The sequence below is a fragment of the Anopheles moucheti genome, chromosome 2 (genome assembly GCF_943734755.1).
Source record: "Anopheles moucheti chromosome 2, idAnoMoucSN_F20_07, whole genome shotgun sequence".
Classification (NCBI taxonomy): Eukaryota; Metazoa; Arthropoda; class Insecta; order Diptera; family Culicidae; genus Anopheles; species Anopheles moucheti.
In genome coordinates this window covers 67,248,895-67,261,942 of record NC_069140.1, presented here as the reverse complement: position 1 = coordinate 67,261,942, position 13,048 = coordinate 67,248,895, and the positions used below count along the sequence as shown (strand labels likewise).

General features: G+C 44.1%; 1 protein-coding gene across 1 annotated transcript; it reads left to right on the top strand.

Moving 5' to 3' along the window:
- Positions 1 to 588: 588 nt before the first annotated feature.
- Positions 589 to 1,631, top strand: LOC128298234 (uncharacterized). The gene is made up of 4 exons (XM_053033984.1): positions 589 to 634; positions 688 to 880; positions 1,150 to 1,442; positions 1,534 to 1,631. The coding sequence occupies exons 1-4, from the start codon at positions 589 to 591 to the stop codon at positions 1,629 to 1,631; spliced, it is 630 nt and encodes a 209-aa protein (XP_052889944.1).
- Positions 1,632 to 13,048: the final 11,417 nt, after the last annotated feature.

Below are 13,048 nucleotides of genomic sequence, written 5' to 3'. Positions count from 1 at the left end.
ATCTTTGAGTTTACGTACAGAATGGAATTCTGTTGCATAGCCCTGTAATCGGGCCGATTAGCTAGTCTAATAAAAAATTAACATAACATATTTTATATCACATCTCGTGGTACCGGATTTGGTTTGAATGCCGAGCGCTTTCGTCGTCGCCAAAAACTCAGCTGATCGAAACGGCATTGTGACGGAGCCAGAACGTACGTGCGAGGAAGACACATTCAACAAACTCACCTATAGAAAGCAAATGCACTCGTGCTCAAAATGTGTGGGAGAAAAACCCCAAGGGAAACAGTTCGACCAAGCGCCATACAAAATTTGAGAGTACTCGCTCTAACAGCTATTTCCCTCTTGCTCGTACTCGCGCATGATCGAAAATGCGCTGCCCCTTTGCCTCCGATCCGATCCGATCCAACATCCGATACCACCTTAGCGCCATCCCGATAACACCAAACGCTAACGATCACACATCACGCTACAGTGCTATTCCCCGTTTAATAAAACGATACTTTCGATTTTATCAGCATGACCGATGAATTGAGACGCGAACGTAGTACCGGTGGTTTTTATCGCCGGTCGGCGAAGTATATGAGGATGATACTGGCACAAGAAAACCAGCAAGCGGGCCTCAGCCGAAGAGGTAAGTTCGAGTGCAGTGTATGTGTCAGTGTAAAATACGGTTCGGTGTTTTAGCTCCCATCGAGGCGGTGCCAGAATTGCCAGGATCGCCTGGACCGGTGAATCCGGCAGAGCCGTTGCCAGTGGATCCGGCAGAGCCGGAGGATGCGTCTTATCTTGACGATTGCGACAGCTTGTCGGATGATCACGGCAGCGAAGGGAACACGGGCCGATGTTTCGAGCAAATGTCGCTCGTCGATGGCATCCGGTACTGGGCGTTAGTGAACAACGTCACGCACCGATGCATCAACATGGTTTTGCAGCTGTTTAAAAAGACAGGCGCGAAAGTGCCCAGCACTGCGAGCGCCTTGCTGTAAACCAAACGCAACGCAGGGAAGGAAATTGTTGAGCTTGGCGGTGGCCACTATTGGTACAACGGTTTTAAAAACACGTTGTCCAATTACTTCCGGTAGGTGAAATTATTGTAAAATCACGTGTCGTCTGTTAATCTAACCATCGTTTGTTTGTGCATTTCAGTTTGGAGGCTCCACCAACGGTTCAACAGTTCACCCTGACGTTGTCAGTTGATGGATTGCCGCTTCACAAGAGCGGGGCCATGCAGTTTTGGCCAGTGCTCTTTGCCATCGACGAGTTGCCGGCAGCAATCTATAGTGGGTTCACAAAGCCCACTAGCCTGGATCAGTACCTGCGCCCTGTAGTCGACGAATTGAACGGCCTTATGCGGGATGGTATGTTCATCCACGGGCAGCACATCGCCGTTAAGGTTCGTGCTATTGTCGCCGACACTCCTGCCAGGGCGTTCCTGAAAGGTAGGAATAATTGTGTTTTGTTAGCTCGTACATTCATTTTATGCGAGTGTGTTACGGGAGCGATATAATTTGCTATTCTTATTTTCATTAGGCGTTGTTGGTCACACGGGCTACTGGAGTTGCCAAAAGTACACGGTTCGGGGCGAATACAACCGGCAGGCCAACACGATGGTGTTTCCCTTCGAGTGAGCCCCGAAGCGCACGGACCAAGGATTCCGTAGCAATGATACGCCTGGACACCGCCGGGTTGCTACGCCGCTAGTTGAACTCGCCCAGTTCGACATGGTGGAAGATCGACATGGTGCCGGTCGGCGATCGACTGCACATCTTAGACCTTGGCACCGTGAAGCGCATGCTGATGGGATGACGCGACGGGAAAATGGGCACCGTTACCAAGTGGAAAAAAGCCCAGTGGGACACAATTTCAGCGGCTCTGAAGTGGACGGCCCAGCCCTGTGAGGTACATCGCAAGCCACGCCACATAAAGTATGTGGGCTACTGGAAGGGTTCCGAATTTGCCTTCTTCTTTTACTACAGTTCCTTCATAGTGCTAGAGGGGCAAATTTCGCCTGCAGAGTACCAACACTTTATGTTGCTGTTTTGTGCCATGACATTGCTGTCTACCAGTGCGCACAAGGCACAGTGGCCAATTGCGGCTCAAATGTTGGACAAATACGTGAAGGATTTTGAAACGGTATACGAGGTAAGGTATATGACCAGCAACGTTCACAACATGTGCACGATGAAGTTGAACGTTTCGGGTCATTATCTGCCATTGCGACGTACCGGTTGGAAAACGAACTCCAACATTTGAAGCGTTTGCTTCGCAGTGGTTGGAAAAGTCTCGAGCAGGTTGTAAATCGGATCTCGGAGATGTAGCACTACTAAATGCCCAAACCGCTGGGACGGCCCATCACCTATCCGTCGGTGGAATCCAAGTTCCTGACGAAGGTGTACGTTCGCGAACGATGCACGCTGTAGAGCAACATGGCAAACTGTTGGTTCCTTAGCACGGACGGCAATATCGTCAAGCTGCTGTCTGCCGCGGCTGGCACGGATGTTGATATAGGGAAAGTATTCGTGAGAGGACAAAAAATGGACCAAAAAATGCCAGCATTTGATGGTCCTTTGGCCTCGAACGCTATGCTCATCTATAAAGGATACATTCGTGACCTGTCGCGCGAAAAGGACCTGCAGTGGACAACGGACGAAATCGTGTGTAAGCTAGTGGTAAGCACTAGCAGGAACAAGCAGGAGTTAACATTTGTTCCGCTGCTACACACATTTCGGGCCGAGTGTTGAGTGAGGGCCTCTGCTGCCTATATCCGGGACCTGTATCGAGCAACCGAGATGTACCGAGATGGGCGCTATGCACACACCAGCACCGTTTGAACACCAAATCGCGAAGATTGTGATATGTTACACAAGATATGATGCAATTACAATACATTGTTTTGTATTGTTTGTGTAGCCGTATGTGGTCACTTGTTTGTATTATATAACAAAATGGTACTAAATACATGGCTTTTGGTATTTCTAATGACTATGCGATTCTATGTCTTTAGTTGGTATCATCACATTGTTACATTTACCTTTTACAGCCTTTTGCTTTGCTTTATAGTCTGTGGCACCGTGTACCGCCTTGTGTTCCATGCATATTATTTCCCCTAACCCAAGGAAAACAATTCGAAACAAGTGCCATACAAAATTTGAAAGAGCTCGCTCTAACAGCTATTTCCCTCTTGCTCGTATTCCCGCATGTTGGAAAGTTGCCTCTTACCTCTCCACCGTTCTTCTCCCACACATTTTGAGCACGAGTGCATTTGCTTTCTATAGGTGAGTTTGTTGAATGTGTCTTCCTCGCACGTACGTTCTGTCTCCGTCACAATGCCATTTCGATCAGTTGAGTTTTTGGCGACGACGAAAGCGCTCGGCATTCAAACCAAATCCGGTACCACGAGATGTGATATAAAATATGTTATGTTAATTTTTGATTAGACTAGCTAATCGGCCCGATTACAGGGCTATGCAACAGAATTCCATTCTGTACGTAAACTTAAAGATGTTTAAACAGAGGTTTTCTTCCCAATTGGTCGACGTTAATAATTTTATTTCATTTAGTTTAATAATTTGTCAAATTTCCCATCGCTCGAGATGCCTTGGCTTGGATTTAACCTTGGCTCTCATATAAAAAAAAACTATTCGGCAAAATATATTCCAAGTCATAGCACTATTGTTGATATTTTAGGTTTTTACAGACATTAAGCCTTAGCGGCTTCGTCTCTTAGTCTGAGATAGTCATTTGCCTGATCTGGACATCTTGCATCGTGTTTTAGATATTTGGCCATTGTAGTTTATTAGTCCCGAACCATGGTCAGATATCACGAATGAAATGTATCGCAAATAATACGACACGTTCTGTTTTGCGCTCAGCTCCCACTTGGCCTGTGATGCTCATATGCTACATATCATTTTACATGAGTACATGAGTACATGAGTACTCCAAATTACACTTAACCACTTCTTAAGAATCTTACGTCAGAATATACCCCTATCCCTTTCGTACGCACTGCACATAATTTCGTCGAAAGTCGACGTCTTTCACAATTGGAAAACTGCAACTGATTTCATATGTCTAAGGTCAAGTAGGTATTCCCATTCAGGTAACACTGGTTACTAATGAGTTTTACTGACTTTTTCTACCGATACAGTATATATGAGTATATAATGAACTTTGGTTCTATCTTTTTCGAATGCTATCTTCTCCTTGCACTTTGCCTAATCTCGCACATGCTCGGTTGGTGCGATCGCCTTGTCACTAGTTTTTTTTTGTGTATTGTTGTACATTTGCAACAATTCAATCTTCTTACTATCACAGTCATAAAGTAAGACTTACTACATAAAATCAAAGTAAGCCAGTAATGGAAGGCCTACATTTTCTCAGGTCGGATTACTGTACCCATGAAGTTATGCACGTTTGCATAACTCGCTATCACGCCGCTCGCGCCAATGGTACCCCCGTAGAGACTTGTGCTGCACTGGCAACGCCGCCCTTTAACAATCACCGAGAACCGATGTTGTCCTTGCCACAACAGCCCTCCGGAATCGTTCGCGACCCCCGTATCTCCGGACTAGCGGCCACTACGAGACGAGCCCAACTCACGAAGAAAGCAGAGCAGCAAGACATTCACACCACATATGGTAAGCTGGACGCCCCGACAAAAGCTTTGACAGGCTACCATCGTTCAACACCGGTCGCCATGGAGGCAGCAACTGATTCTCCAGAATTATAACTGGTGTTGTGGTGGTGGTCGGTTGGTGGGTTACATTTGGCTGATCCACCAAAGTTATAGATCGATAATGATAATGGATCGATCATATCCCACACTCAATGCAAAGACAAAGAGAGTTGACAAATAGAACACAGCGCGCGACCCTGGAATATTGGAGAGAAATTACGAACCCCCACCACCCACACACTCTACACAAGACCAACGCTTGACACCGCGCGAAGCGAAGAAAGCAGGAAACGAAAAATATCACCGCCGAGAACGATCGGAAGAAAACGCGAAAGACGACAAACCACACGCGGGCGACACAAGCAGATAGCAGAACAAGGGGGGCAAAGAGCGAGAGTGGTAATCCGTGGTTGGTTCTCACTCCCCCTACTTTTTTTGTGCTCTCGCAAATTCGCAAATTCGGCATGGAGAATTATTTCATACCCACACCAACGCGATCGCCTGGATCCATACAAATTTTTCGAACTGCGCTTCGGTCGGATTTGACATGCATTTTTCGTCGGTGCATCCAATTTTAGGTCGAACTTATCTGAAGTTCGACCCGATTCACGACTGCAGTTCGACGGTCGAACTTGAGTCGTCGATCGGGTCGAACTTGGCGCATTTCGTTCCCCTGGGTCTGGAGCAGCCGGTGGATCCGGAAGAGCCGATACCGGTGGATCCTAAAGAAGCTGATCGTTTTTCCGATTTTGGCGAGAGCGACAATTCTTACGAGGACGACAGTGACGAGGAAGTTGAGATGGAGCGCACGTTCCAGACAATGTCGCTCGAGGACGGGATTCGCTGTTGGGCGTTGGTTAACAACGAAACGCACCGGTCCATCAACATGGTGTTGTAGCTTTTTCAAAGAGCAGGCGTTCGCGTGCCTCGATCCGCCAGAACTTTGCTGCGCACCAAGAGACATGCGCGTCTAGTAAAATTGCTGAACTAGGCGGTGGACACCACTGGTATAACGGGTTTGAGAAAGCGTTGGCCAGTTATTACAGTTATAAGTTAAATTGTTTTGAACCATACATAGCAACACAGTTTGCGTGTGCAGGTCTAACCATCTCTGCATTTGTTTCCGTATTTCAGATATGATGCTGCACAAGATCCCGATGGTCGAACGTTGATGGACGCTCGCCACTGCTGCATACTATTGTACTCGCACATTTTACCGCACCAATACGTATATGTGTAAAAGAATATCCTACTATTTCGGATTCGTTTCTGTCGCTGTGTTCTTTAGGGAAAGGGGGGAAAGGTATCAATTCTAGGAAACTGATATTTTCTTACTAAATAACCTAGATGTATTTGTTGGATTATTGGATTGTTAAGCTTAGTTTAACGCTGTCATCACCATGGAAGGTACGCAATTTCCGCCGTTGTTCCAAGACACGCAACATTCCCAGCAAATGGAAAAATTGCATCAGCCAGGAGTGAATGCTATGGCCAACGTTATGTGTGCGGTGGCTGAAATGAGGGAAGACATCAAAAGAATGTCAGATGGTTTGGCACATATGAATGCTCATATGTACAAATTGACCCGTACAATTGTACAACAGAGTGTCCAGGGAACAGGGATACGCGCAATCTCCGCCGGCGAAACTGTGCCTAAAAGAATTTCTCCTGTGAAATCCAAGGAGGAGTTTTATAAACTGGAGGAATTTTTAAGCCACGATAATAATATGGAAAGTATGGTGGCGCAATTAGATTGTTTGGTGCTTCGTCGTGACGCACCAAACCGTTTGAATGATGCTCTTCATATTATTATTAGTGCAGACTTCTTGGTGCAGTGTAGCAGGCTAGGTGGCGGTAATTCTGGATCAAAAGTTTCATTTAAACCATATGTGGTTGTTCAAACTCTACTGCTGCGAGTTTCTGGTTTTTCAAGGCAGGAAATGAAAGAGTTTGAACGAATGTTAAAGCTTAAAATATTCCATGCAGCTGATAGGCTGCGTTTAAAAAACATGCGAAGATGTGCATATCGCAAAAGGACATCGGTAGAGCGGACGGGTCAGTAACAGACAGCAATATCCATCAAAGGTATTATTACCTTTCCAAAAGGTCCTTTTCAGGACTACCAAAAAAGTTAATTAAAAGAATATTCGACTTGCATTTCTAATCTTAATTATTGATAACACTAAAAAAAAAAACAAAAAAACCGCAAAAAACTTGCGGAGTTGTGCATATCGCAAAAGGACATCGGTAGAGTGGACGGGCCAGTACCGGACAGCAATATCCATCAAAGGTATTATTACCTTTCCAAAAGGTCCTTTTCAGGACTACCAAAAAAGTTATTTAAAAGATTATTCGAATTGCATTCTTATTTCTAACATGAATCATTGGTGGTGTTGGAAAAATATTTATATCTTGTGTCCTCACTTTGGATTGGGTGCAGAGAGCGTGAACGTTTCAGGCTCCGGAATAGAATCCACAACTGTGTGTAGGATGCTTTTACGTGCTCCCTATGAGCGCAAAAGACAAGAATCTTACAAACGTTTGTTGTAATGATTCATTACTCATGTAGGCATAACTGGTTTTCATACTTGTTAATCCGTACCTGACCTTGACCGTACCTTGTAATCCGTATCATGCCTGTACTACCCTAAAACCTAACCCTACCTAAACCTAAAAAGTCTCCGAGACAATTGTCACCGTATGATAGCACGTTAACACGGTTGTCAGCTAGAACAAGTTCTACATTTAGTACCTGTTGCTAGAATCAAACACGGAAAAATCCAATTCGTGTACGTCCAAGCAATATGCATAAAGGGCATGCATTTTACATGCAATATGCATGTAAAAATATACCCATTCCTATATGTGGTACAGGTAAGTTATTACAACTATAAATTTGAGTATATTAAGGCAGGATAAAGTACGTATCTCATACATTACTTGCAAGATTCTTGGCAAGCCTACTAGTTAATAAAGATGTATTCTTCAACTAATCAGTTCCATCTAGACGAAAGTCAAAAAACTGCTTTCGTAGACAATGGTGTTCATGTTGTATCCAAGATCCACTTGCCGTCTCTTGACATCACGCATTTAGTCCCAGCTTCGACAACAGAACTCCAGCAGACTTTAACTTCAGAGCTTCAAAACCAAATGTTGTCGTCTATCGACACCAGACAATACGCCGACAATATAGTCCAAGCTTTAACAACACACCAGCAGCCTTCAACGTCAAGACTCCAACTACCACAGTATTGCCAGAACCACCACAGCCAACCGCAAACATAATACAGAGTAAACGCAAAGGTCCATCCGGAGTTTCTTCTTCTACCAACAACAATACAAACGAGACGGTGTTGCAGAAGCTAAAACGAGGGAAGACGTAAAACAGCTTGGGGAGAACGTCATACAACTTGGGGGAGAAGTAAAGCAGCTCAGATTGGATAACAAACAACTCATTACAATATCGCAGAAGCTGGGTTTCAAGAGCGATAATGCATAGGCGATTGTTTCAACAGTGCACGACATCGTCAGAACAGTCCATTCATCGCAGGCTCTAAGTGGTTTTCATTTCGGGATTATTAAAACACCGGAACAGCTGGACAGTTTGGAGAAAATGTTGAAATCAGATGCGGAGCTCTTTGCAGCAGTGACAGCGTGGATAAATGATCAAACCCGTCGCGATGATCCTGTCTGTAAGATAGACAATTTTTTTGCAGTTGTACGGGTTTCGATAGAACTGGCCCAAAAATTCAATTTTCAAACAGAACTAATGTTATTAACCTGATAAGAGAGGTAGGAAAGTGCGGCTATGGAACACCGACTACAGAAGCAGTTAACGGTTTTTTGAAATTAGCCGGGGATTCGAAGAAGTAGTTGCAAGTATAGGAGTGTTTAACAGATGTATAACAAGTTAGTATAAAATTACGTACAGCAACACATAATTTCAAAGTATAAATAATAAAGAGTAATGCAATCAATCGTAATATATTATGCAGTAATATTTATAAATGCTCGATTTTTTTTTTTTTCGTTTAAACTACAATAAAACTGTTTCATAGAAAAATCGTAGAGAAATCCGTTATCCTATTCTTCAAAACTACGTTTTTTCAACTTAAACAATTTGCCGCATTCAGAAGGAATGTATGTGGTGGCTTGATTTGCTAACCAGGCGAAAATGAACTGAGATGTCAGTTTCTGTAAACAACGTCTTGTCAGGAGCCGGGCGAAACAGTTTTCACCCGGTGTTGCTGAATATAACGAATTTGTTTAGAGGACCAACGGCTGGGTGGTACTAAGAGCAGAATTGGGTTCGACAAAAGGGTCATCGATGGACGCTCGTTATCGATCGGATTGGCTGGATCGATTTGATGCTAAAATAAGGAGATAGTTCCAACCAAATATGTGATCCTAGGCAAAGAAAGTACGAAGCAAGCAGGATATGTTACGTAGCGGGTCAGCAGCATAGAAAACACCGACAGAGTAGAAATAATTTCTAAACGCCAGCTACACAATATTAATTCACGCGAAGCGTAAATAGTGAAGAGTAGTTGCACGTTCGGAAAACCAACTCGAGTGATCGATCAGTAATTTTTCTCACTGTATATAATGAGTTTTGATTATTGCAGCTCTGGTTTTTTTAATTATTTTTTTAATAGAAAGTGTTCCAATAGTTTGGTTAAAGTGTTGTCAATACTTTACAATCGATAGGTTGTAAATAATTAATAATTTAAGAACTATTATATACAGAAAATGCGCAATTGACAAGCTGATTTTGTCACTTGACAAATTTGTTGGCATTTTGTCAGCTCTCGTAGTCCTGCACCTATAAATCCGGCAAGTGCGGTGGCTTGTGGTTGTGCAGAATAAGAAGAAACAAGCAGAAAATGTCGACGGGAACAAAAGTGCGAATGGAGCCCCTCTACATGTATATGATTGAGGAAAGTAACGCTTCTGGTGGCATGACAATTGTTTGCCGCTGTTTAACTTATACCATACGTATTGCAGTTTTTAAAAGAGCAGATATACAATCAGCTACCGTAGAAAAATCGTGCCCGCCAGCATTTCTCGACCATGCCCGCGAGGTTAGAGGTTAGAGCGATGGAGTGCTGGAATGGCGCATGAGGAGGTATGTTATTCAGTTTTCTTTCGGCTGGTTGGCTGAAGCTTCGGCTCTTAGTATGCTATCCTCGATAAGGAATGAATTAAGATAAAAGGAAGAACAGAATAGACTTATTCGATTTCAATTAACCTGAGAAAGTTTTAAGGATAGTACAGTGTGGCAACGAAGGAAAAACGTTAGCAACATAAAACCCTTCTGTTTGCGAAAGCGAAAGTAATGGCGATCGGATGTAAACCTATGCAAACTACACAAATGAGGGACGCGGGAAGTTCGATCAAGGTAAAAAATGCAACTGAGACTTGGCCTTCGCCAGTTCGCCTTCGAAACAACAAAAATACCAAGATCTGTTGATACAGTGTACTAAATTGAGCCAGTAGAACAATACATGATGCATGAATTGCATGAAATTTGGACACACAAAGAAAAAGTGCAACCGTGAACAAATGTGTGCAGAGTGCGGAGACGCCTTTCACGAAGAGTGTAACCGACCCCCCTAATGCGCCTAATGTGAAGAGAGTCACTCCACTCGGTCTTGATCTTTATAGATGAATATGAAATAAAATAGATACAAATCAATAACCGCATTGCTTTACGTGAAGTCAGGTGCATCCGCAGAGAAACGCTCATCCAAAACCTTTGTCGAAGTGGGGCTAGTAACAGCTAGAGACCAGCATGAGACTGCATGCCGAGCACACGCTGGAACACTACACAACAGGTAAGCGATCAGGCAGGGTGCGTGCGTGTGCGATTAGGCTAGGCGTTTTAAGTTTAATTTTAGTTATTTTATTTTAATAAACGTGTCAACTTTTGTAGCCATGCGACCTCATATTTTAATTGTGGTCTAGCCTCTTTCGTGGCTTAAATTGGTGCAAAGCGGAGCTCGTGCTACGTTCACACACAACCAGTTCGCGAACACAGCGAGCTATCTAAATTTCATTCATCAAACTGCATTTGAGTAACGTTCGTCGAACGCTCGAACTGTCAAATTTGTCCAGCGTGAAAGCGCTCTAACGACATCTACGATCGCCGTTTGTTGGACCGTTTCCATGATAGTACTGTACTGGCTGAACTCTCCACCACGTCGGCGGAACCCATTTGTTGCCAACAGGGTAGCGCAAATACAGAAAGAGACGACAGTAACAGAATGGCGTCATGTTCCTGGACATATCCCGAGGACTGAAGCCAGAAGAACTGTTGCAATGTGAGCGTTGGTGGCATGGACCTCAGTGGTTGGTCTACGATCAAGATAGATGGCCAAAATCTGTACCGATACCGACGAAAGACGACGGGGACATCGAAGAGCGTGTGACTGTGTCACGAATCGTAACAGTTTCGACGAAGTACGATTTCCGTGACACCTTCTTCAAACGATTCTCATCCTACAACAGACTAAAACGTTTGTCACTTGAATCCATCGAATTTTGCCAATTGTCAATCAATTGACATCAATTGTAACGAGTCGTGCATGTTCAATAACATGTTTGGAACAAGTGCCAATTTTTTAAAACTTATTACGGCATACCGTTTACGACAGGCTCGTATTCGAATTATTGGGTACGACCGATGATGGGCAATCGCAAAGAGGATGGGAGTAGGTTGCTTGCGTACATGGCAGAAGAATCAATAGACGACACGATCATAAAATTTTTGCGAATGACACACGAGGATTTTGAGCGGCTTTTGGACAAAGTATCTGCTATGATACAGAGAAAAGACACGCGGATGCGTAAATCGACAACTCCAGTGCAGCGGTTATGAATTACACTTCAATTTCTGGCTACCGGTGAATCATATAGCAGCTTGTCCTTTTTGTTTCGTTTAAGTATAGCTCAATGCATGTGAAAATGCTTCGTTTCTTCCTATGAACCGCACTACTGTAAGTTCAACGAGAGCAACAGGGTTTAAAAACTTATGTCGCTCCTAAAATGTATGATAACTGATTTTTACTCTTCTCCACTTTTTCTGAAGGTTATCCGGTAATGCACGATGCCAAGCATACGCCTTGCCATTATGTTTTAAACACCACAACCGCGCAGAGAGATTTTCGCCAGGATGATGGTTGGACAAAACAAGTCATAAGGGTCGAATATGCTTGCTGCATATGATAAGAGAAGCTTCCTTGTCAATACTTCAGCCGGTGATGGTGTGATGATCTACTCTTGAAACAAAACCTATCGTTGCCGGATTTCCAAACCAACGCTTAAGTGCTGATTGCCTGCCCATCTTTCCATTCTTGCATGAATTGAACCGTAAGATTCTCCCGCAGGACATCTCGTAATGACTCCAGAACGTTTGACGCCCATTTGTTCAATGTGACCTTGATGTGACCAATTTTACCTTTCAGAGCTGAAGGAATCAAGCACAAGTATTATGATGAGGGATGTAACAATGAGTTTTGCCGTCATCCACCGGTTCTGTAAGTTTTGTCATGTGCCCAAGCTCCTCGTACCCTCTCACGAACCATTTGTATTTGTTATTACCACCTTGTGCCACTTCCTAGGCACTAGGTTGTCAGCTGTCAACGGGACGAAATGGAATGCGCTCTCTTGCTTCCAAGCCACCTAACCGGGCAGACGCGGAGATCGTAATGATGATGTATATGTAAAATTGTAAATTATAGTTACTAATCGTTCCGTGTTATTTCAGAAAATAAACTAAAGAGCAGAGTTGATGAAGGTCGCCGACAGTCTGTAAGTGGGAAAAGCCCCCGGTCCGGATGGCATCCACACGGAAGCTCTAAAAGTAGCCATCAAGCTATCTCCGGAGACATTTTCAAGCAGTCTTTTAGCACTGCTTCGACACTGGCCACTTTCCATCGATCTGGAAAAGACAAGCTGTGGCTTCTCCCGAAGCCATGGAAGCTTCCCGGTGATCCTTCAGCTCTCAGGCCTTTAGGAGTAATCGATAATATGGCTAAAGCTTTAGAGATACTGACACTAAACCGGTTGGTTGTCTTTACTGAGAGCCCTCAAGGACTCTCTGACAGGCAATTCGGGTTTAGAAAAAGACGTTCAACTGGGGACGCTATATCTGCGTTATCGAAAAGGGAAGAAGCGCCTTCATCAAAAAGAGGACGGGAAAACGAAATTGCGCGGTCATTACAATTGACGTAAAAAACGCGTTCAACAGTGCAAATTGGGAGGCTATAGCGGTGGCGCTCAACAAAATGATGGTCCCTCCATACCTGTGTAGGCTGCTGAGGAGCTATCTGGAGGATCGGGTCCTTATGTATGACACGGACCATGGCA